This window comes from Primulina eburnea, chromosome 15 (genome assembly GCF_022965805.1).
Source record: "Primulina eburnea isolate SZY01 chromosome 15, ASM2296580v1, whole genome shotgun sequence".
In the NCBI taxonomy this organism is placed as follows: domain Eukaryota; kingdom Viridiplantae; phylum Streptophyta; class Magnoliopsida; order Lamiales; family Gesneriaceae; genus Primulina; species Primulina eburnea.
This window is the reverse complement of record NC_133115.1, coordinates 36,150,675-36,170,225: the sequence shown is the minus strand read 5'-3', so window position 1 is coordinate 36,170,225 and position 19,551 is coordinate 36,150,675. Positions and strand designations below refer to the sequence as shown.

The following is a 19,551-nucleotide window of genomic DNA, read 5'->3' as shown; positions in this document are numbered from 1 at the left end:
CATGATGCAGTGACATATTATTCTCCTTGTAACAAAAAAAAATATTATTAACTTGGATTTTCACGGTTTTTTTTTTCAGTATTTTGAATATTTTTTTCCTATGTTACATTTGATTATTTTGGTTGATCCGTTCTAATTTTTAAATAGAACAGGCAATGGATATTGTTAAACCCCCCCATTGGCATGGAAAGCAGAGAGCATAAACCCTAAGTTAATTTTTTTTTTTTTTCAGTTTTCAGTTATTTCAGTTCTATGGAAACCCAGGCAGCTCAATTACGAAACCCTGTCCGTTCAGCTATTCCATCGATTCGATCTTCTAAAATCCAGTCAGTTGCTCTCTTTTCATCCAAAATCCGTGATCCCAGCTGGGTTTCTTTCAAAATTCATCATTCTTTTTATCCTCACCCATTCTCGAAAAGAAATTTGCACTTTATAAATAAAGTCGTGAGACTTGAGAGTAAAGGGAGCCTCGATGCAGGAAACGATAACCCAGTCTCAGAAACTAGAAAGAGAAGTTTGGCGGTTTTTGTATCTGGCGGAGGCTCCAATTTCAGGTCCATCTATGAGGCAAGTCTTAGTGGGTCTGTTCATGGGGATATCGCTGTTTTGGTCACCAATAAACCTGGTAATTTTCATGTCAAATTTCAGCAATTATTCGCGCAGATGCGGCATACATTGTAGTTGATTCTTAATTGGAAAAAGATCTCAACTTTATCGCTATTAGTCCAAACTTGATATCGATTACTTTCATGGCATAATTGTTTTCATGGTTGTTAAACCCAACTCTGTATTTCTGTGTTAACATTTGATACAGAATGTGGAGGGGCGGTGTTTGCCCGTGAGAAGGGTATCCCTGTTCTTATTTTTCCTAAACTGAAAGATGCACAAGAGGGTTTGTCTGCAGAAGACCTTGTAACTACTCTAAGGTCAGATCTCTATTTTCTGAAAGTACAAATTTTTGTGGCAGGCACTAGCACTTGTGGATTGATGCAGATAAGTGCAGCAAATAAGGAGAATAATTTCCCATTCCAGCTAATAATTTTCAAACTTGATTATTAAATTTTTCTAAAACAACAAGTTTTGCCTCCTATATGATAAGTTGCCACCTCAAGGATTTTTGAGAATTGACTTGTCTTATTGTTGGCATTATTATGTTGCTCAAGTTTGAGTTAATCCATCCGGTTTGAGTTAATCCATCCGGTTTGGCTTCAGTCGTTTTCTGAAAGTTGTATTTGAGCTCTTTCACGATGTTGTCTCCATTTAATTTCTGTTGTCTTTTTATTTTTTGGCTTACTATTATGTATTATCACCATCTCGAGGAAAAGCAGAAACCGATTTATGTCTGTCCCTTCTTCTAGCAAAATATCGTCAAGCATTCACTTTCCCTTTCCTGCTGATTTATCTTACCGAGTTTAATTCATATTATCTATGAACAGATCCTACAGGGTAGACTTCGTTCTTTTGGCTGGTTATCTAAAACTTATTCCCGCCGAGTTGATTCGAGCATTTCCAAAATCGATGTTGAATATTCATCCATCACTTCTTCCAGCGTTTGGTGGCAAAGGATATTATGGTATGAAGGTGCATAAAGCAGTCATTGCTTCAGGGGCGAGGTATGAAACTTTGATGTCCTTTCAAGTATTGTCATTGTTGTAATCTTGGGGGATGTTAATCTAGATCTAGATCAGTCCTATAAAATATTTGATTGTGCTTGATCTGCAGTTTTTCAATTTTCTTATGAACATCAATTTGATTCACTCTGCCTGTGTAAGTATTTATCAAGCCCGGAACTCCCTTCTGCAGAAATTCTAAAACCAGCACGTTGATCTCCTTAATCATCTTGCCTTCTTTTAAACATTTTTAATAGGTATTCTGGTGCTACAATCCATTTTGTTGATGAACAATATGATACGGGTCGTATCCTTGCCCAAAGGGTAGTTCCTGTGCTTGCTTATGACACACCTGAAGAGCTAGCTGAAAGGGTTCTCCACGAGGTTTTTTCTAATTAATAATGAACTACTAGACTTTATACATTCAATTTTACTTGCTTCCATATCAAACTGTTTGGATGCAACACTAAACCGCCTCAAGGATAAGAAACATAGTTGCTATGCCCTTCTGGTGCCGTAATGCCTGTAAAAATTCTTTCTGATTGGATCAAATATTTACGTTTCTGTGGTTTTATATATTATACCGACACATACAATTATTTTGTGACAGGAGCATAAATTATATGTGGAGGTAGTCTCAGCATTATGTGAAGACCGAATCACCTGGCGCGAAGATGGTGTCCCTCTTATCAGAGAAAACCCTCATGATTATACCTAGTGAACTGATATTGCACTATTTTTGCTTGCATTACCTTTGGAAGATCACACTTGGTGTTATCATGGAGTGGAAATTTTTGCCTGGTGTCTTCCTGCATCATACCATCAATTCAAGTTACCAGCCAGATATACTCACATGCCTTCACTTTTTAAGAGTGTAAATTCTGTCGGCGCGCCCTTTTTTGAATATTATTATTATTGAAAGCATACCTGTTATGTGTCCATTCTAGCGCGAAAGTGAAGGTATCTTATGGTGAAACTGGCGGCAAAAAACTTGTGGATTTCGTATGGCCAATTATTTTGTCGAAATACCACATAGCTGATGCTTGATTTCTATGAACTCTGAGATATTCTCATGTTGTAAGCATCGGTGTTTTATTTATAAAGATGTCTGTTTGATTCATTGACGTGCATGAAAATATTATGAGATTATATTTATGAATTTTGTCAACGATACAACGATCTTGATAGCGTATTGTAGCTCATTAGTAAACACTCTTTGGGCAACGGACTTATTTCTCTGTCATCTTTTCTATTGATAAAATAATTTGTATAGATCAGAATATGATTAAATACATGTAGAATGCACATATCCATGGAATCATGAAAAGAGGAGATACAGCTCCATCGAAAGATCATGGAGAAACCGCAGACTCATATCTAACGCTCACGATTTTCTTGACCAATGAGGAGCCAATTTGGTGCACCAGGCATGCCCACAAGTTTTCTCACCTCGAGAAACATGTTGGATGCATAGGATTTAATTTCTTTATTGAATTTAGATGTTTTGAGTTACCTTGCGCATTCTTTTTTCAAATTTTAACTCGTCTTTAATGCTTAGGATTTCTGTATCATTGATAGATATCTAAGTCCACGTATATTTCGTCCAAATGCTTTTGATTTCTGTATAATTTCAAATTCCACTTATCAGTTTGGGGACCATAATTTACTTTTTAAGTTACGTTTTGACTTTTGAGTTTCAAAATATTATGAGTGAAGTCTCTACTATATCAAGAAAAACTATTCCTCTGTTTACGTTCATATTTTATGATAGAGCAACTAATTATCTGGAGGATCCAAAGATTCATATTTTATTTTCAGTCCCCATATGAAAAGACTAAGAAATAAATAATCGTTCGAGCTTAGTGGTGGACAAGCATCAGATTCCCGGATTAAATCACAGCCAATGAAGACCGAGGTTTCACTAAAAGATAAAAAAAAGAATGAAAAAAAAGTTTAAGAACATGAAGCCCGCTCTTGATATACGTGTCCGTTGTTTTAGCTTCCCCATCACTATTTAATACTAATCGCAGTTCCCCACGAATGAGGTGGACCACTACCCATAGTAATAAGCACACGAGTACCTGAAAAGAACCTCGCAGCATCATCTAGAAGAGAAAAAGAAAAAAGAGAGATCAGTAAAAGATTGAACCTTGGTTTTCTAAAAAAAAAAAAGATCGAAAATGAGGGTAAAATTCAACCAAACAGGGAGGGAAGAGAGTAGGGTTGGTGTAAAACTTACCCGTGCCAAATTACTACCTGCTTGGCCTCCCACCTAACTCCTGTTTGTATTTTCCCCTTATTTATAGGAAAATACCCAGTTGAACAATTTTCAGTCTTGGAGTGGTAAAAACTAAAAGAATCGCTGCTCTCATACTTCTCTTAAGATTGATTTGATTTGATAAAGGAAATCGAGGTATTTTGCTTATGGAAATGGCTGGAGTCGTGCTCAAGGTATTTGCTCTTCTTGTTGCTGCCTTCTGTGGGAAAGAGGTTTTAGCCCAGACACACCACGTCGTCGGAGGGGACGATGGTTGGAGCTCCGATTTGAACGTCAGCTCCTGGTTGGCTGGTCGGGTTTTCAGGGTTGGTGACAAAATATGTGAGCATCTCAATTCTCACCTTTTTTTTTGAATGAAGAATCTCACCTCTTTTGGACTTATGACGTAGCGGTTTTCTTGATGTTCATGTTTCATAATATAGATGGGAATTTTGTTATTTGGGAAGATTGCTAAACCAAAGCTCAGCACTTTAATTTTTTTCTCTCATTAGAGCACGATACTTTTTTCACCTCCATGTATTATGGGAAAATTTTGATTCAAGCTGAGCCTAAGGTATTGGTAACAGGGTTTAGGAGCCTGGCAGTAGAAGACACCATCGCAGAGCTTCAAAGCCTGGAGGAATTCATGTCCTGCGATATCACAAACCCCATCAGAATGTATACTGATGGACTAAATAACGTTACACTGGAAAAGGAAGGTACCAGATATTTTACCAGTGGAAACATCAAAAACTGCAAGAACGGGATGAAGCTACCTGTCCCAGTTCAGCCTGAACCACCCACACAACCGGAGCCTTTGCCGCCCATTCAGCCAGAACCACCATTGGTGCCAACACCACCGGAGCCGGTTCCGATTCATCCCCCGTTCGCCATTCCACCTCCACCTCCACCTCCGCCTCCGCCTCCATCTGCAGCCACCACCCCTTCGAATGTGCTTTCTTTTGTGTACTATGGGTTGTTCCTTTCCTACTTTGTCCTGTAGTTTTTTTATTTTAACCAGCCACGAATAATGTCTTTTGCTTCAATTAAGTAGTTCACCTCTGAAAACACGTCAATGTAACGCGACTACTGGCTGGAATTTCCTGCACTTTGTTCCCTTTTTGTTCCTAAAAGATTACACGGTGGGGTTACTTTTTAAACCACCCGGTCTCTTCTATATAAGCAATTTAGATATTCCTTGCATGATTACTTCGCATTTTATGGACTTGTGATGACGAAAAATTATCTTATCCACATCATAACTCTAGTACCTACAAAATTCTAAAAATTATTATATAACACCATATATTTTCATTACAAAAAGTTATTGTAGTTAATTGTCAAAAGGTTCCATAAACGTGCATAAAATAAATGCCCTTAGTTTGAGAGCGAAACCGCTAACTTGAAAATAAATTCCACTGATTTCAAAATATGTTTATTGCAACTTTTCAAGTTGCAGAATTTGAAGTTGAAGTTGCACAATTTGTTAACAGTAATTTTTCTGGGCTGTCTCACAGACGTGTGCCAGCATTGTACCTGGGTGTTTTGCTCCAAATTTTGTTCACTAATACAATGATTTATTACTACGAAAATCAAGTATGAAAAAACCAAATTGTTGGTTTCTCTGAGTCAACAAGAAAAGATACATAGAGACACAAGTATTAAACTACTCATCTGTCCCTCATAACTACATAGTTGGCCCCATTAGTCTTCTGTATCTTTGATATTCTTCTCAATATAGCAGCAAATGCATCCTTATCCTGCATTACAAAAACTCAATTCAACTACTAAATGGATTTATTCACTGCTTAAGATATCCCAAACAACTGATGTGGATCTTGGATCTCACGTTTTTGCAGTTATTGTGAATCTAATTCAAGTCGAATTATGTTACCCATCCAACAGATATATATTCTAAGTATTTTTAACATAACTGACCGAATTTTTTAGCTCAAACTAAATTTTGAACATTTACTTGACAAAACTTGATACCGACGAACTCAAATTCAAACTCCTAATTGAGCCAAACTCGAATCTATACCAATTTCACTTTTCAAATCTCATGCTGGATTTAAGCTAGAGTTTGAACAAGACAGGTGACGAATATTCTGCTCGACGTGTTCGTTAGCTACCCTAATCACCAACCAGCCATTGTGGAGTATAAGCTGCAAAATTTATTTGACGGGAGTTCATAGGTCTAAGGAACCGAAAATAAAATGTCTAGATTTTTTATTTTTAGAACTAGGGTTGCACCAGACAACTGTGGTGCAACCCCAAATCAAGGAATATGAGACGGTGCACTGAAATAGACACGTCTGCAAAAAAATCCTTCACCTCTTTCAGTTTTAGCCTGGATTTAAATTTGGCTACAAGATCTTGTGTGGTCACTGGAGCCTTCTGCAACAGAACAGCCCTGATTTCTTCTTCAGTAACTGGTCCAGAAGATGGTGTTGATCCAGATTTTGATGGAACTGGTGGAGATACGCCTTTAGGAGGCAAGCTGCTCTTTGTAACCACTGTGGTTTCATCTTTCATGGGTTTTGCTTCCTGAATCCCGATTTATTTTTTATAAAGATGAAAGAGTAAAAGATCATGTAGCCTGAACTGTAACTGATGCATTTAATATACACTTAACAATATACTTACGTTTTCTGTTTTCAGCTTCTTCAGGGGTGCAGCATTAGGTGTTTTTGAATCCTCTCCATTACCTTTTCTCTTACTCTTTGAAGATTTTGATGAGGAGGGTGTCACACGACCTGCTCCAGAAGTAGTTGCTTTTGGTGGAGTGCTGTACTCAGCTGGTTTTTCATTAGGAGCTTCCTTCTTCGGAGCATGTACAGGAGAAATATCATCTTCCATCTAATCACATGAACAAAATTATACTCTCATCAGATTAGCATGCGTATAAAGGTTAATAGATTCTGACAAAGAACAATTTCAAAGATCCAAACAAGTTGAGCATTAGCCCGGAAGTGATCATCTGTTCAATCAGAGAGAACACACCACATATGGTTATCAGGAAAGAAAATAATAATCAAAAAATTACAGAAAAGTGGATATTCACCCAAATCATTAGTTTCAGGTGTATGAAAGTTTCTTCACCAACAGACAGAAGCAAGTCAACAAATTTATCATGAATTTTGCTTTAAATTTCACAATGAGGGGATTAAACACCTTACATCATCATCTTCATCATCATCGTCGTCGTCGTCATCGTCTGTATCTGAATCATTCATTCCATTAGCTCGCCCAAGCAGTTTCTTCAGCTCTTTTCCAGATTTGCTTAGCCCTCCCTCCTCTTCATCTGCTTCATCCTCATCCTCATCATCCTGAGGAAAGAGATTGATATTATAATAACCAATAAAACAACTACCATTTAGCATGAAATATACATTACTGCAACATTCTAAATAAAAACCTGCTTGATTTCTGGTGGAGCAGGAATTTCAGGAGCCAAATCTTCACGTTCCTCAGGATCATTTCCAACTGCTTCATCATCGTCTGTAAATATTTCTTCATGCTCCCAATCATCGCCTACGGAAAACGATAAAAAACTTTTAAAAAATTGGAAATGGAAGTGTTAAAAGCAATAAAATATGACATGGCAGCTCCAGATTAATAGAAGTAGATTTTGCCTCTGACACAGTTAAATAGCAGAACTCAGGGTATTGAATAAATATGCATGAGTGAACATGAAAAGCCCGACGGTAATTGCTTTGGCAATGAATTTGTAGGATAACTAATGGGATACAAAACATCACCACCAAACCTTAAAAACACGACCAAATATCTGCACATGCAAACTTATAATGAACAAAAAAAAGAGAGAGAAGAAAACCAAACTTGCTTTGTGTGTCAGTTTTGATGAAGCACTGGCATTCTTCTAGTCCTAGTCCTAAACTACGTTAGCAAAGCTGATTCTTACACTACATGTCTACATCTTTATCAAAGGTGTGCTACTATTAGAACCCAAGCAAATGGATCTTCAATCAAACTATTAGAAGTAATGAAGAATTAAGAAATCATCAAGTCTCACCCTTTTCGATATCATCATCATCAAAATCCAGGTCGCCTCCCCTTGGCCCCTCCTCATCATCATCCCCACCTTTTTTATTAAGTCCCAACCGACTTTTTCTTGATGCCTCATCTTCTCCATCTTCCTCTCCTCTATCTGAAACATCGCCTTCATCCTCATCCCCAGCAGTTTTTTTGCGTCCCTTCCCACCACCAGCTCCACTTTCCTGTTCATCAAACTTCTCAACTTCACCAAAGGCAGCAGGTCCATTGTTTGCTGCTTTCATCATCCATCTTTGGTAGCCATCAGCAGTTTTCCTTCTATTTTTCATCTTTTCTTCTGCCTCCTCCAAAGTGAGTTGCTTATACTGAGCCACTTTGTTAAAGTTGTACCTAAAATCAAAAGAAAATATGAACTTAAACGCTTAGTATCCAATACATAGGCAGAACAGTAATTTTCTTACCAAGAACCAGCAGGAGTAGCAAGAAATTCTTTTCCCTGAAGAATCAGGAGGTAATATGTAGCTGACTGCGAACCCTCTAGTTGACCATGGTACTGAAACTGGCCTGTTTCATCCTCCAGCAGCCATGGTCTATTTTTGTACTTCTCCTACACAATGCAATCATATGATGATAGTAATCAGCTAGCAGATACAGATGAAAGAGATTAATGAGGACAAAACAAGTGATTGATTAAAAAATTACAAATATTTCGCACCCGCATGGCATCAGTAACTTGGCGTCCCTGCAGGCCTTCTTTCTGCAATGACCATTTATTCTCGGTCTTCTTCTTAAAATTCGGCACACCTGTTGGAAATCTGCCAATAAAATGATTTTTGATGCTACTGGAACTTGCCCGGACATTATATTCCTGCGTTTGAGACATAGAAACCATCATAAATATAACCGAAGAATAGGTATTCAGCAATATATAACACAGGATTAAAAATGTAATCATGGAATCCAATCCATAAATTATCTTTTCCCTGCCAAGCCACCAAGAATTGAAGTGTTTGCTTTTTTTGGCTGATTAGCACTTTTGGATACATAAGGATTTGGTCACTTTACTCACATATATGCTTATTTCAAAGAAATAGATGAAATCGCCCCAAGTTCTTAACAGATTTCTAGTGTTCTCATACAAGCAAGCTAATGTAGCTCTTTATGAAAAAAGTACTCAAAATGAACTATCAACAAGTGAATGATTGCAGGGCAATAAGTAAGCAGTTTAAAAACTTCAAGACCCAATCCACCATCATACTTAAAATAATTGAAATAAAATCATAATTAGAAAGCAACGGAGGACGGATGGTTGGCATACAGACACACACGCTACGGGCAAGCGCATAAGCAGATAAAGTGTCATTGATAAACTAAAATCAATTAGTTTTTAGCATCTTCTACATTTAACTGCTCCTGTGCTAGTGGATGAGACAAGGGACGAACCCTAATCAAACGAGTGACGGGGGTTCCACACTCGTAGCACTTGGCTCGATTCTCAGCCATGGTTTTGCCGCACGTCAAGCAAAGTGTCAGATGCTTGCAAGTGCTTCCATATAGATCCTACCGTGGAACCGCAACCGCTGCACGACGGCTTCAATATCAAATCTATCGGCATCCTCCTCCTTATTTCCGGCCGTCCTGCATAACACGCAAATATCCTGGATAATTGAGACGCGTAGTATAAGGTTGATCGAAAACCACGGACGGGACCTTGGGGCTGACAAATTGGGAGAAATTGAAGTTTTTCCAATCTCGATTGATTTTATTTACACAGCGAGATAATATATAATTAAAAAAGAAAGTGGGCTTCCATGTAAAAATTTAAGGGGCCGAGCTAATCAAATAAATATAACATTTAATAAAAATAAAAAATTTAAAATAACATTTAAATACAAAAATTCAAATTTTGACAGGAGATTAATTAAATATTGTCAACAATGGGTTTTGTTTAATAAATATTTCATTTTCCATTATAATCAAAATAGTTTCGTTAAAACACAAAGCAAAACATAATAAATAAAATAATGATTATCATAAAAAAAACTAATAAATCGTTCTGACCAGTATATAAGTAACTATATTCGTTTGTTTACTAACAAAAGAACTTCATAGGAAGGTTTTTTTAGATAGAAGGGAGTATAACATGCAGCAATCATCTAACCAAATTCGCTATGATCCACCAACTTTGAAGTTACATCATCTACCAGACTACCACAGATTTGAAATATGCTTTGAAGATAATATATTGCAACTCCAGGAAGACAACACAATGGATGGCGTCGAGCAATGCTTTCGCTTAGTCTTCACGAACCTCTATTAGCCCATGATAATTTTGTATCCTACAGACTATGAATTCACCACTTAGTCTCGAATGACTGTTGTTACTTCAGTCTTGTGCGCTCCTGAAATATGGGAATCGTTCTAGGCGCTGATATAACCAAGTGCGAATGACTCCGAATCATTTGCACATTCAGCCTCAAGGTGTATTTGATTAGCGAGATTACAACAATTCCGTGCATTAGGGCAATCAATGAATATGTGCCAATTATTTTCAGTATCGACATATAGGGACATCTATACCTCAATTTTGTACGTTTTTACAGCACTAGATCAGACGGTTTCTCATGGCACGCCAAAGAAATACTTAATCTTTGGTGGTACTTCGAGCTTTCACATCCTAGCCCGATCTGACAAACTCATAATAATTTTTATTTTTCTTATAAAATTTCTCGTATTTTTCGCTACCGACATACTCAATTGATATATTTTTACGTTATTTTTTTTATGGAGAAATAATGTTATGGTCTTTAGAAAATTTGGGATAAAAAATATTTTTATCACATTTAAAATTGTCAAGATGAAATTTTGAAAGAAAGACCCAAATGTCTTGTGGGTGCATAGAAGAGTTCGAAATTTATGATAAAAATACCATATTTTTTAAATCATAATTGTGATATTTGATATATCGAAAGAATGAAACTCTTATTATTGAGATAAAAAAAAGATTTGTTTTTTTTTATAGATATACATTATCTTTTCAAAGTAGGATTAAGTTATATTTTAGAATTTTAATTTTTTGAATCTTCACTTATGTCTATCATATCATATACGTGAAAGACTACAATCAATTTCTCTCCACCAACCTCAATGAAGACCAAAGATGAGGGTATTCTTTTGTTTATCCAAAAACTATATGCTAAGTTTTTATTACCGATTTTTTACTTTTGATTCAAGAAATATTTATATTTTATTTATGTGAGGGCACTTTAATGGAAGGGTGGGTCTCATGTGAGACCGTCTCACGGATTTTAATCTGTGAGACTGGTCAACCCTACTCATATTCACAATACAAAGTGATACTCTTAGCATAAAAAAATAGTATTTTTTCATGGATAACCTAAATAAGAGATCTGTCTCACGAATACGACCCGTGAGACCGTCTCACACAAGTTTTTGTCTTAATGGAATGCTCTTGTTTGTTCAACTATTTATTGAGTTATGAATTATTTCTAAGCAAAAACTTGTGTGAGACGGTCTCACGAGTTATATTTGTAAGACATATCTCTTATTTGGGTTATCCATGAAAAAATATTACTTTTTATGCTAAAAGTATTAATATTTATTGTAAATATCGGTAGGGTTGACCCGTCTCACAGATTAAGATTCGTGAGACAGTCTCACATGAGTCACTCTTATTTCTATGAAGTTGAATGTCAGTTAATATGATAATTTAATTTGATATATGATTTCTATTGTTATATATGAATTTAATGATCTATAATTGTCGTGAATGATTGATATAGTGATAGATGAAGTGTGTTGTGTTATCGTAGCACATTTGATCCAAGTAAATCAACAAAATTGGATTCATAAATTGTAGTTATCTCAGTTGTTAGATATAAGATTAATTGTTTTCAGAAAACAAATATGTTATCTTTAATTAGTATGGAATGTCATCGTGCACAATTGATTATTGATAAGTTTTGACTGGATGCTAGGTTTGACAAATTAAATCAGGAAAACACAAAAAAATATATCGACTATCCCATAATTATAAGGTTAATAGATTGGAACTAAATAAATAGATAAATTGTTAGCCGTGATATAATTGAATAGTGAAACTCTCTTGAATCAGAATCTGTTCATATTGAATTTCTGATTTTATTCCACCCATCTTGGTTGATTAATTCTCATTTGAATTCATCATTTTTCTTCCTTGCTAATTTAGTTTTAGTATTTTAGTTAGATTTTATCCAAAAAAAATCATTTTTTAAATTGTATTTCCTCAAATGAAATAAATATCTCGTTTCATGTGAATTGACCATATTTATTATTACACTCATTATGTTTGGAAGTGAAAATTTAAGTTTGATAACTCGACGACCGCACGTCACAATCCCAAGTGTAAAACACAATTTATTGGTCTGAGTGGACATATTCATAAGAAGCTTGTATCTAGGGGTGTCAAAATGCGACACGACCCGTCAACCCGACACGATCCAACACGAAAAAAATCAGGTTCGGGTTGGGGTTTTTCGGGTTCGGGTTGGGTTCGAGTTGGGTGGGTTCGGGTTAGTGTCATGTTAGACGGGTTTCGGGTTGGGTCGGGTTGGGTCGCGGGTTGACCCACGAACTTTTTTTTAGAAAATATTACCTATATTTTTATATATTGTATGTTTGAACAAAATTTATTGTATATTTATGTGCTAAATTTTCATCATTTGATATTTATTTTGTATATTTTTATTTTTTTAACAATTTTTTATTTGATTTAGTAAATATACTTTTAATTTTCTACGATTAAATTTTCAAATTTAAATCGAAAATTTTTTTATTATGTGTTTAAATTAAAATATTATTATTATTTTTTTGAATTTTTTTAAAAAAAATTTAAAAAAAATTAATAAAATTCGGGTTAAGCGGGTTAGACGGGTTAAATTGGGTTATGCGGGTTCGTGTTCAGGTTGGGAGTTTTCGGGTTGCTTCGGGTTCGGGTTGGAAAAAAAGTAAAAAAAAATTCGCGGGCTGACCCGAAACCCGACCCAACCCACCCGATTGACACCCCTACTTGTATCCGGACTTGACTAAATAGATATAATCTTGACGGAAGTGTCAGCTTCGAAGGTCCTCTTAGACAAGTGATGATAGAGGGACGGTGGTGATCTACTCGATATCCCATGGTTGGAGAAGTTCTTGGAACAAGTCGGTATCAATGGGCGCGAAGAAAGGTCAATCAGGTCCGAAACCACCTAGAGTGGTTCCATCTTATAAAGATGAATTTGTATATAGAAATTTTTCGGATCAATTTACCAAGGATCTCGACAAATACTCATGGAATGGTACTCATTACCTATTTTCCAACGTATATCTCATGCCAGAATAATTTGAAAATATCAAATTTTTCGTCATATGAAGCAAAGATTTGATCCTAGACTTATAGTCATAAAATCATTTCTCAAAAAATATTTTACTTTCGACAAAAACTTAAGTGAGGCAATTTCACGGATCGTATTTTATGAATATGAGTAAGGTTGATCCGTCTCATAAATAAAGATTCATGATATCGTCTCATAAAAGACTTGCTCTTTATTTCGAAGAGTCAAAAAAATAGAGCATGAAGGGCAAAAATACATTTTCAGCCTTGCTTCGTTTACATCTTCGAATATTAAGATTGTGCGTAATTATATAATATTATATTTTATTTCAAGTTGATAACAAAATAATTACAATGAAAAAGATGATGACTTCATATCTCAGCCGTAGCATTCGCCAACCACCAGACTGGTAATTGCCTACTATAAATACTAGTGACCTTCTCCACATTTCTTCTCACTCACCACTCTTCACTTTCCATCTTCAGTGCTTTGCTATGGTGCTCAAGTCGTTCGTGGAAGTCCAACCGGGCTCTCATTTCCCGATTCAGAACCTTCCGTTCGGTGTGTTCAAGCCCGAGCCGATTTCCGAGCCTAGACCGGGCGTCGCCATTGGAGATTACGTCTTGGATCTCTCCATCATTTCCTCCGCCGGTCTCTTCGATGGAAAGTTTCTCAAAAATTCCGATTGCTTCAATCAGGTACGGTTTTTTTATATATAAAAAAATCGATGTACTTTTGCTCTGTAAATTTGAGATTTTCTAAGGAGAGGTTCTTCTTGGGCTTGTACTCTTGTGTGAATTGCTTAGAAGTACATATATCGCCATCGGCATGATTTTTGGTTGATCTCGTATTTTAATGCTCTGATGCAGCTTCAGTGAGTGGTTGCATCATATTATATGGGAAGCGAGTAATCAATCTAATTGTTTGTTTATAATAAAATTGCTTGAAATGAAAAGCATCACGGGATTTAAAATTTAAGTGCGCCGGAGTAACTCTATGTTTGAGAAAAAAACTGAGAAAATGGAGTCGAATATACTTAACCATTTATTTAACAATGCTTGAGTCAATGTGCCCGTATTACTTCTAATTGGGTGGGAAGGCTATTTGAGTTAATCTGCACTGCAAAATCAGAATAGAGTATGAAGTCTACGATTAAATGCTGGAAATGTCCTCTGCAACAGCCTAATCTTAATAAGTTTTTGGAATTGGGACGACCTGCATGGAGGGAAGCTCGTGCTACATTGCAAAAGCTTTTGTCAGGTGGTCTACTCACTTTCTGTATTGCACAAATTCTGTTTTCCTGCTTCCGTAACTTATTGTGACATTCTCTAATTTTTATCACGAAATTTCATCAATCATTTGTGATTTTACTGCATAGTTGAAAACAGTAAATTCATTGTTTATGACCTGCAATTTCAGTGCTTGATTGTTTAATCTCTGAATGCAGCTGATGAACCAACACTGCGTGATAATGGAATCCTAAAACAGATAGCCCTTGTGCCAGTGGTAGGAGATTCTTACAGCTTAAAATTTTCATGTAATTGATAATTCGCTATATTTCTGTTTTAATATATTGTGATGTGCTAGGATAAGGTCCAAATGCTTCTCCCTATTGCAATAGGGGACTACACGGACTTCTTTGCATCTAAGCATCATGCCAAAAACTGTGGACTTATATTTCGAGGCCCAGAAAACCCAATTAATACAAATTGGTATGGCAATTTATTGTCTTCCCTCACAGCCCATAGCTCTTGAGGTGTTTTTAAATTTTCTTCTCGGTGACTGAATAATTTTCAGGTTTCATGTTCCTATTGCTTATCATGGGCGTGCATCATCTATCGTCATTTCTGGAACTGATATCATTCGACCAAGGTTACAAAAATCAGCCTTCCTTCTTTGTTTATTAGCAAACATACTTAATTTCCCTGCTTGTTTGCACTAAAACAATGATTAAAAATCTGATGATCATCCCATTAAGGGCGATATAACTGTAAGCTTTTATGTTATCAATCAATCTTTGAAAATTGTATTTTAGGCCCTTGAAGTAAATCAGTGACTTACGTTATCATGTTTTGTCTAGAGGTCAAGGTTATCCAACTGGAAATTCTGCTCCTTATTTTGGACCCTCTAGTAAGTTGGACTTTGAACTGGAAATGGTGAGCTTTCATATCATTGTATCTAACTTGATAGTTCCTTCTAGCTAAATTTCAAGTGGAGTGCACCTCTTTTGTTGTCCTGTGAATCCATCTTGGTAGATATTATTCCACCTGCCTGCTTTTGTAAAGCTACATGCATGTTTTTCTGAAAATTGCTATCAATTTAGGCTGCTGTGGTTGGTCCTGGAAACGAATTGGGGAAGCCCATTGATATCAACGAGGCAGCAGATCATATCTTTGGACTTGTCTTAATGAATGACTGGAGTGGTATACAGACACTTTCTCTGAGTCTTTTTATTCTTCAGATTATATCAATTACACTGATTTATTGATTTGATACATGCATTTCAATAATAATGAGAAGTTGGTTTTAACAGCAAGGGATATTCAGGCATGGGAATATGTGCCTCTTGGACCTTTCCTTGGTAAAAGTTTTGGTAAGAGATCAATGTGTTACTGATTGTGAATCATGTTCTTTAAATGAGTCAAAATTTTTATGGTGCATTCGAGTGCTGATATCCGATTTTTACTCTGATTAATTAGTACATCTTTAACTCTGGGTGGAGTTATCAAAAACTTAACTTTTGTTTTTGTTTAAACTGCAGGCACGACTATATCTCCATGGATTGTAACATTGGACGCTTTAGAACCATTTGCCATTGATGCTCCAGAGCAGGTACTTGTTAGCTTCTCTTTGCAATCAGACAGCATACCAGCTAACATGCATTTTCCAAAAGCATATTAATTTCTGTAACTTTAATTGCAGAATCCTCCATCCTTGCCATATCTCACGGAAAAGAAATCCAAGAACTATGATATTTCATTGCAGGTGTAGTCTGCTCTGTCCATTTATTGGGGATCAATAAATGTTCTCTCCTAGCGCATCTTTTGAGTCGATAGATTTCTGGAGCAAAATTTCCACCCCTAAAGTGTTAGCATGTTTTTAAATTTTATACACATTGAAGAAAATGTTCCTACCAGGTTTCTGTAACACCTGCTGGACACGAAGAAACATACATTGTCACAAGAAGCAACTTCAATAACTTGTATGTCGTTATCTTTGTTTCGAATTGAAGATTTTTTTTTCACTTTATGATAACAAAAGTGTTGCTGAGAATTTTACGCTAATTTATTTGCTTTGTGGTACAGATATTGGACAATCACTCAACAACTCGCTCACCATACTATCAATGGTTGCAACTTAAGGCCTGGTGATATCTTTGGAACTGGAACTATTAGTGGTCCTGTAAGATTAAATTCTGAGATATGTTTGTAATGCAGTCATTTCTGTTGCCTTCCTCCCTGTTTCTGCCTCTCCCAAATGTCCATTCCTTACTTCAACTACAGGAACCTGAATCATACGGATGCTTGCTAGAGTTAACCTGGAACGGGCAAAAGCCATTGTCTCTAGGTAGAGCCACTCGTACGTTTCTTGAAGACGGGGACAAAGTCATTTTTACTGGGTGTTGCAAGGTTAATTTTTGTGGACATATCCACATTAAGTTAATATTTTTGCGTTCTTTTCTGCCACATCTTTTAATTTTCACTGAGTGGTTATTTCTTTCAATTTTAGGGGGAAGGTTACAACGTTGGCTTCGGAATGTGCTCTGGGAAGATTCTTCCGTCACCTCCCTGAAAACGCGATCTTAATTAGATTTTGTGTTTACTTCATGACTTCCATGTCTGTGAGTTTTTACTGCTGGGTAGGCCAGAATTATCAAGGTCTAAGATGTAAAGATTTCTTATTGCAATATGTTTGCACAATATTTGGTGTTGCGGGCGTGCCAGGTGCGAAGTGCACCGATTTGTGTGAAAATGATAAAATCTAACTTCTAAAAACAAGCGATTGTGAATTCTAAATTTGATCGTCGGTTCTAATCTCCTAAAACAACTATAACGCCAAAATAAAGAAAACTATTGGGATTTGAGGAATAAATCTCTGACATCGTTTATATTTTCAATAAACTGTAGAAATTTACAAGACATAAAAATATAAAATATGAAGTTGCTGAAATCTACAAATGAGAAGACGTAAATAGAAATATGCTTGAAAGCTTGAAAAAGACTATTGCTTGAATATTGGAAATTTTGCAGAGAGTATTTGCAGATTTGTCTGTGTTGAAGAGTTGTGTTGTGTTTTGTGTGTCGCCGATGAACTCTTTTTCTTCACTGTGAGATATGGTTTCTTCCACTCCCCCATGACCCATGTTTCCCCGCTTCTCATTCCACGATCTGTCTCGATCCTCCCACGATTCTTCCCACGTTTTCTCCAACTTAACGTCTCGTGATCAGTTTAAATGGACTGGGCTTGCTCCGCTAAGTTTGATGGGCCCATACAATTTAATCGGGCTTGTATTAATTTAACGTGGGCTTCATAATTTAATTATTTTTAGCCCAAACAATTGCCCCCCGCAAGCATTGGCCCGTGGGCCAAAATGCTTGTATGTAGCCAAATTCAATTCATTCATTTGGAGCGGCCCGTAAGCATTTTTTCTGAGGCGGGCTTGTAATTTTGGACCGAGCCCAATTATCTCTTGGATTTTTCACAGCCAACTCCCTTTCAGATTCAAAAACTCTACAGCCCGCTTTATTCTTATTTCTCTGTCTTCAACTTTTCTTTCCTCATCCCTGCATTCAGAGAACTACTTTTCTGTAGTCATTTCCACCCAAAGAGAGATTGGGTAGCTAATAAACTCAAAGTGCTTCTTGACCAAACTCTTCAACCTGCATTCCTCAAGGTATTCCAGCTGGTCCTCTTTTAGATCTCCTCATGTTTTCGCAGATGAGCCTATCTGGTAACAGTGAATGAGCCACTAGCTTGAGACTCCCATACATACCGATAATCATTATAATGTTAAGTAGTTACAGTAACCTTCTCAGCAACCAAGTAAGCTGAGTAGAAAGCAACACCAAGCTTAACTCCCCGTCGACCATGACCAGTACCGTCAATCCCTACCAGGTAATTGATGAATCTTACGTTAGTTGTTCCAACCAAGAAGTCATTCTGCTCATCATTGTGCCCTAATGGTGTTTGTGAATTTGTTCCAATGAAAATACATAAACATTTGCAAGACCCAAACTTGTTCTGTTCATGAAGTCTTCTTGTGATACCAACATGCATGTGTCATGTATGTGCCGATGCTTCTTACATCTATGTCATAGTTCTTCCGCTCGGGTACCCAACTGAGGTCGTCGCTCAAGCTTCAAGCACGAGTCACCACTGTCTGCCCCTACTCATGACTCCAACCTCTATGGCCATTGGTAAATGTACTGCCCGTTTCTTGAATCTTATGCAATACAATTTGGTTTCTTCTTCCTGCCTTGTATGATTAACCTTGAGGCACTTTGACTCGCCTAGAGAAATTTGAGGGAATGACGACTTGTTTTGCCACAATATTGATCACTGTCATGTTACTCTATGTCATTTCCATGTTGGCTCCTTGTAGATGTTTTCATGTCACTGCCCTTTGTTCCTTTGCTAGTATCGAGTTCCTGCGGGGAGTTGGATGGTTTTGTGCACCCCACCGACAAACAACTGATTCAAGCCATGTGTTGGCATAACTCCCCGCTAGATCACTAGCTCCCTTGTTCAACAAACGTGCATATGACCATGAATTGGCAGCCAAGAGGTAACTCTAATATTTTCTTTGTGTGTTGCACATCACTTGGGTCACATTCCCCCTACCCAAGCAGCCATTTGCATGCATTGCACTTCAGTTGGACCCCTTTCCCACATACACATTTACTTACTGTTCTTGCATGCGGTGACTCCGCTTTGTATTTGTTGACTGTTGGTTTGATGTTGTGGTTGTCGGGTGATGGATGTGGAATGAAGGTGGGTTTGTATGTGATGTTGTGTATTGGATGTTGGAAAGGAGTTTCTATTCGTTCTTAATCCACTTAACCCAACTCATTTCAATATCTTCAATCAAAACCATAGATTGGTCTAAAACTCCCCACTCGAGATTATTCTCTTCCTTGATTCTCTATCGAAACACAATGAATCCAATATGGTAAAAGTGGCCTACTGGCCAACTTTCATTGGTCTTTCTCGTTTTTTGAATCATAACCAACAAATATTTGCATTAGTGGCCTTACGGCCTACTTAAAACAAAATTTTACAACATGAAGCTAAA

General features: G+C 36.8%; 4 protein-coding genes across 4 annotated transcripts; 3 read left to right on the top strand and 1 right to left on the bottom strand.

Annotated features, from left to right (window-relative positions):
• The first annotated feature begins 110 nt into the window (after positions 1-110).
• On the top strand, positions 111-2,730 carry LOC140814921 (phosphoribosylglycinamide formyltransferase, chloroplastic-like). The gene is made up of 5 exons (XM_073174015.1): positions 111-625; positions 815-926; positions 1,437-1,613; positions 1,868-1,994; positions 2,221-2,730. The coding sequence occupies exons 1-5, from the start codon at positions 253-255 to the stop codon at positions 2,326-2,328; spliced, it is 897 nt and encodes a 298-aa protein (XP_073030116.1). The 5' UTR covers positions 111-252; the 3' UTR covers positions 2,329-2,730.
• A 1,051-nt stretch (positions 2,731-3,781) lies between these two features.
• LOC140815095 (blue copper protein 1a-like) lies at positions 3,782-5,061 on the top strand. Its single transcript, XM_073174206.1, has 2 exons — positions 3,782-4,209; positions 4,455-5,061. Exons 1-2 carry the CDS (start codon positions 4,035-4,037, stop codon positions 4,868-4,870), a joined length of 591 nt encoding a protein of 196 aa, XP_073030307.1. The 5' UTR covers positions 3,782-4,034; the 3' UTR covers positions 4,871-5,061.
• Positions 5,062-5,389: 328 nt separating this feature from the next.
• On the bottom strand, positions 5,390-9,665 carry LOC140814122 (transcription initiation factor IIF subunit alpha-like). The gene is given in 10 exon segments (XM_073172999.1): positions 5,390-5,627; positions 6,202-6,414; positions 6,514-6,726; positions 7,047-7,196; positions 7,286-7,401; positions 7,904-8,274; positions 8,346-8,491; positions 8,600-8,752; positions 9,328-9,450; positions 9,452-9,665. Coding segments are annotated over 10 exon segments (1,623 nt in total). The 5' UTR covers positions 9,500-9,665; the 3' UTR covers positions 5,390-5,537.
• A 3,965-nt stretch (positions 9,666-13,630) lies between these two features.
• LOC140814647 (fumarylacetoacetase-like) lies at positions 13,631-17,189 on the top strand. The gene is made up of 14 exons (XM_073173687.1): positions 13,631-13,957; positions 14,441-14,519; positions 14,707-14,765; positions 14,847-14,971; positions 15,057-15,131; positions 15,340-15,415; positions 15,583-15,682; positions 15,793-15,852; positions 16,021-16,091; positions 16,182-16,244; positions 16,397-16,461; positions 16,565-16,661; positions 16,763-16,888; positions 16,989-17,189. The coding sequence occupies exons 1-14, from the start codon at positions 13,754-13,756 to the stop codon at positions 17,049-17,051; spliced, it is 1,263 nt and encodes a 420-aa protein (XP_073029788.1). The 5' UTR covers positions 13,631-13,753; the 3' UTR covers positions 17,052-17,189.
• Positions 17,190-19,551: the final 2,362 nt, after the last annotated feature.

What these genes read in the sequence shown, in the direction of transcription:
- LOC140815095 (XM_073174206.1), top strand. Translation starts at nt 4,035, where the DNA reads ATGGAAATGGCTGGAGTCGTGCTCAAGGTATTTGCTCTTCTTGTTGCT. An exon ending in CAGGGTTGGTGACAAAATAT is followed by an intron (nt 4,210 to 4,454) that starts GTGAGCATCTCA and finishes TATTGGTAACAG; the next exon opens with GGTTTAGGAGCCTGGCAGTA.
- LOC140814921 (XM_073174015.1), top strand. Translation starts at nt 253, where the DNA reads ATGGAAACCCAGGCAGCTCAATTACGAAACCCTGTCCGTTCAGCTATT. An exon ending in GTCATTGCTTCAGGGGCGAG is followed by an intron (nt 1,614 to 1,867) that starts GTATGAAACTTT and finishes CATTTTTAATAG; the next exon opens with GTATTCTGGTGCTACAATCC. An exon ending in CTGAAAGGGTTCTCCACGAG is followed by an intron (nt 1,995 to 2,220) that starts GTTTTTTCTAAT and finishes ATTTTGTGACAG; the next exon opens with GAGCATAAATTATATGTGGA.
- LOC140814647 (XM_073173687.1), top strand. Translation starts at nt 13,754, where the DNA reads ATGGTGCTCAAGTCGTTCGTGGAAGTCCAACCGGGCTCTCATTTCCCG. An exon ending in ATTCCGATTGCTTCAATCAG is followed by an intron (nt 13,958 to 14,440) that starts GTACGGTTTTTT and finishes CCTCTGCAACAG; the next exon opens with CCTAATCTTAATAAGTTTTT. An exon ending in ATTGCAAAAGCTTTTGTCAG is followed by an intron (nt 14,520 to 14,706) that starts GTGGTCTACTCA and finishes CTCTGAATGCAG; the next exon opens with CTGATGAACCAACACTGCGT.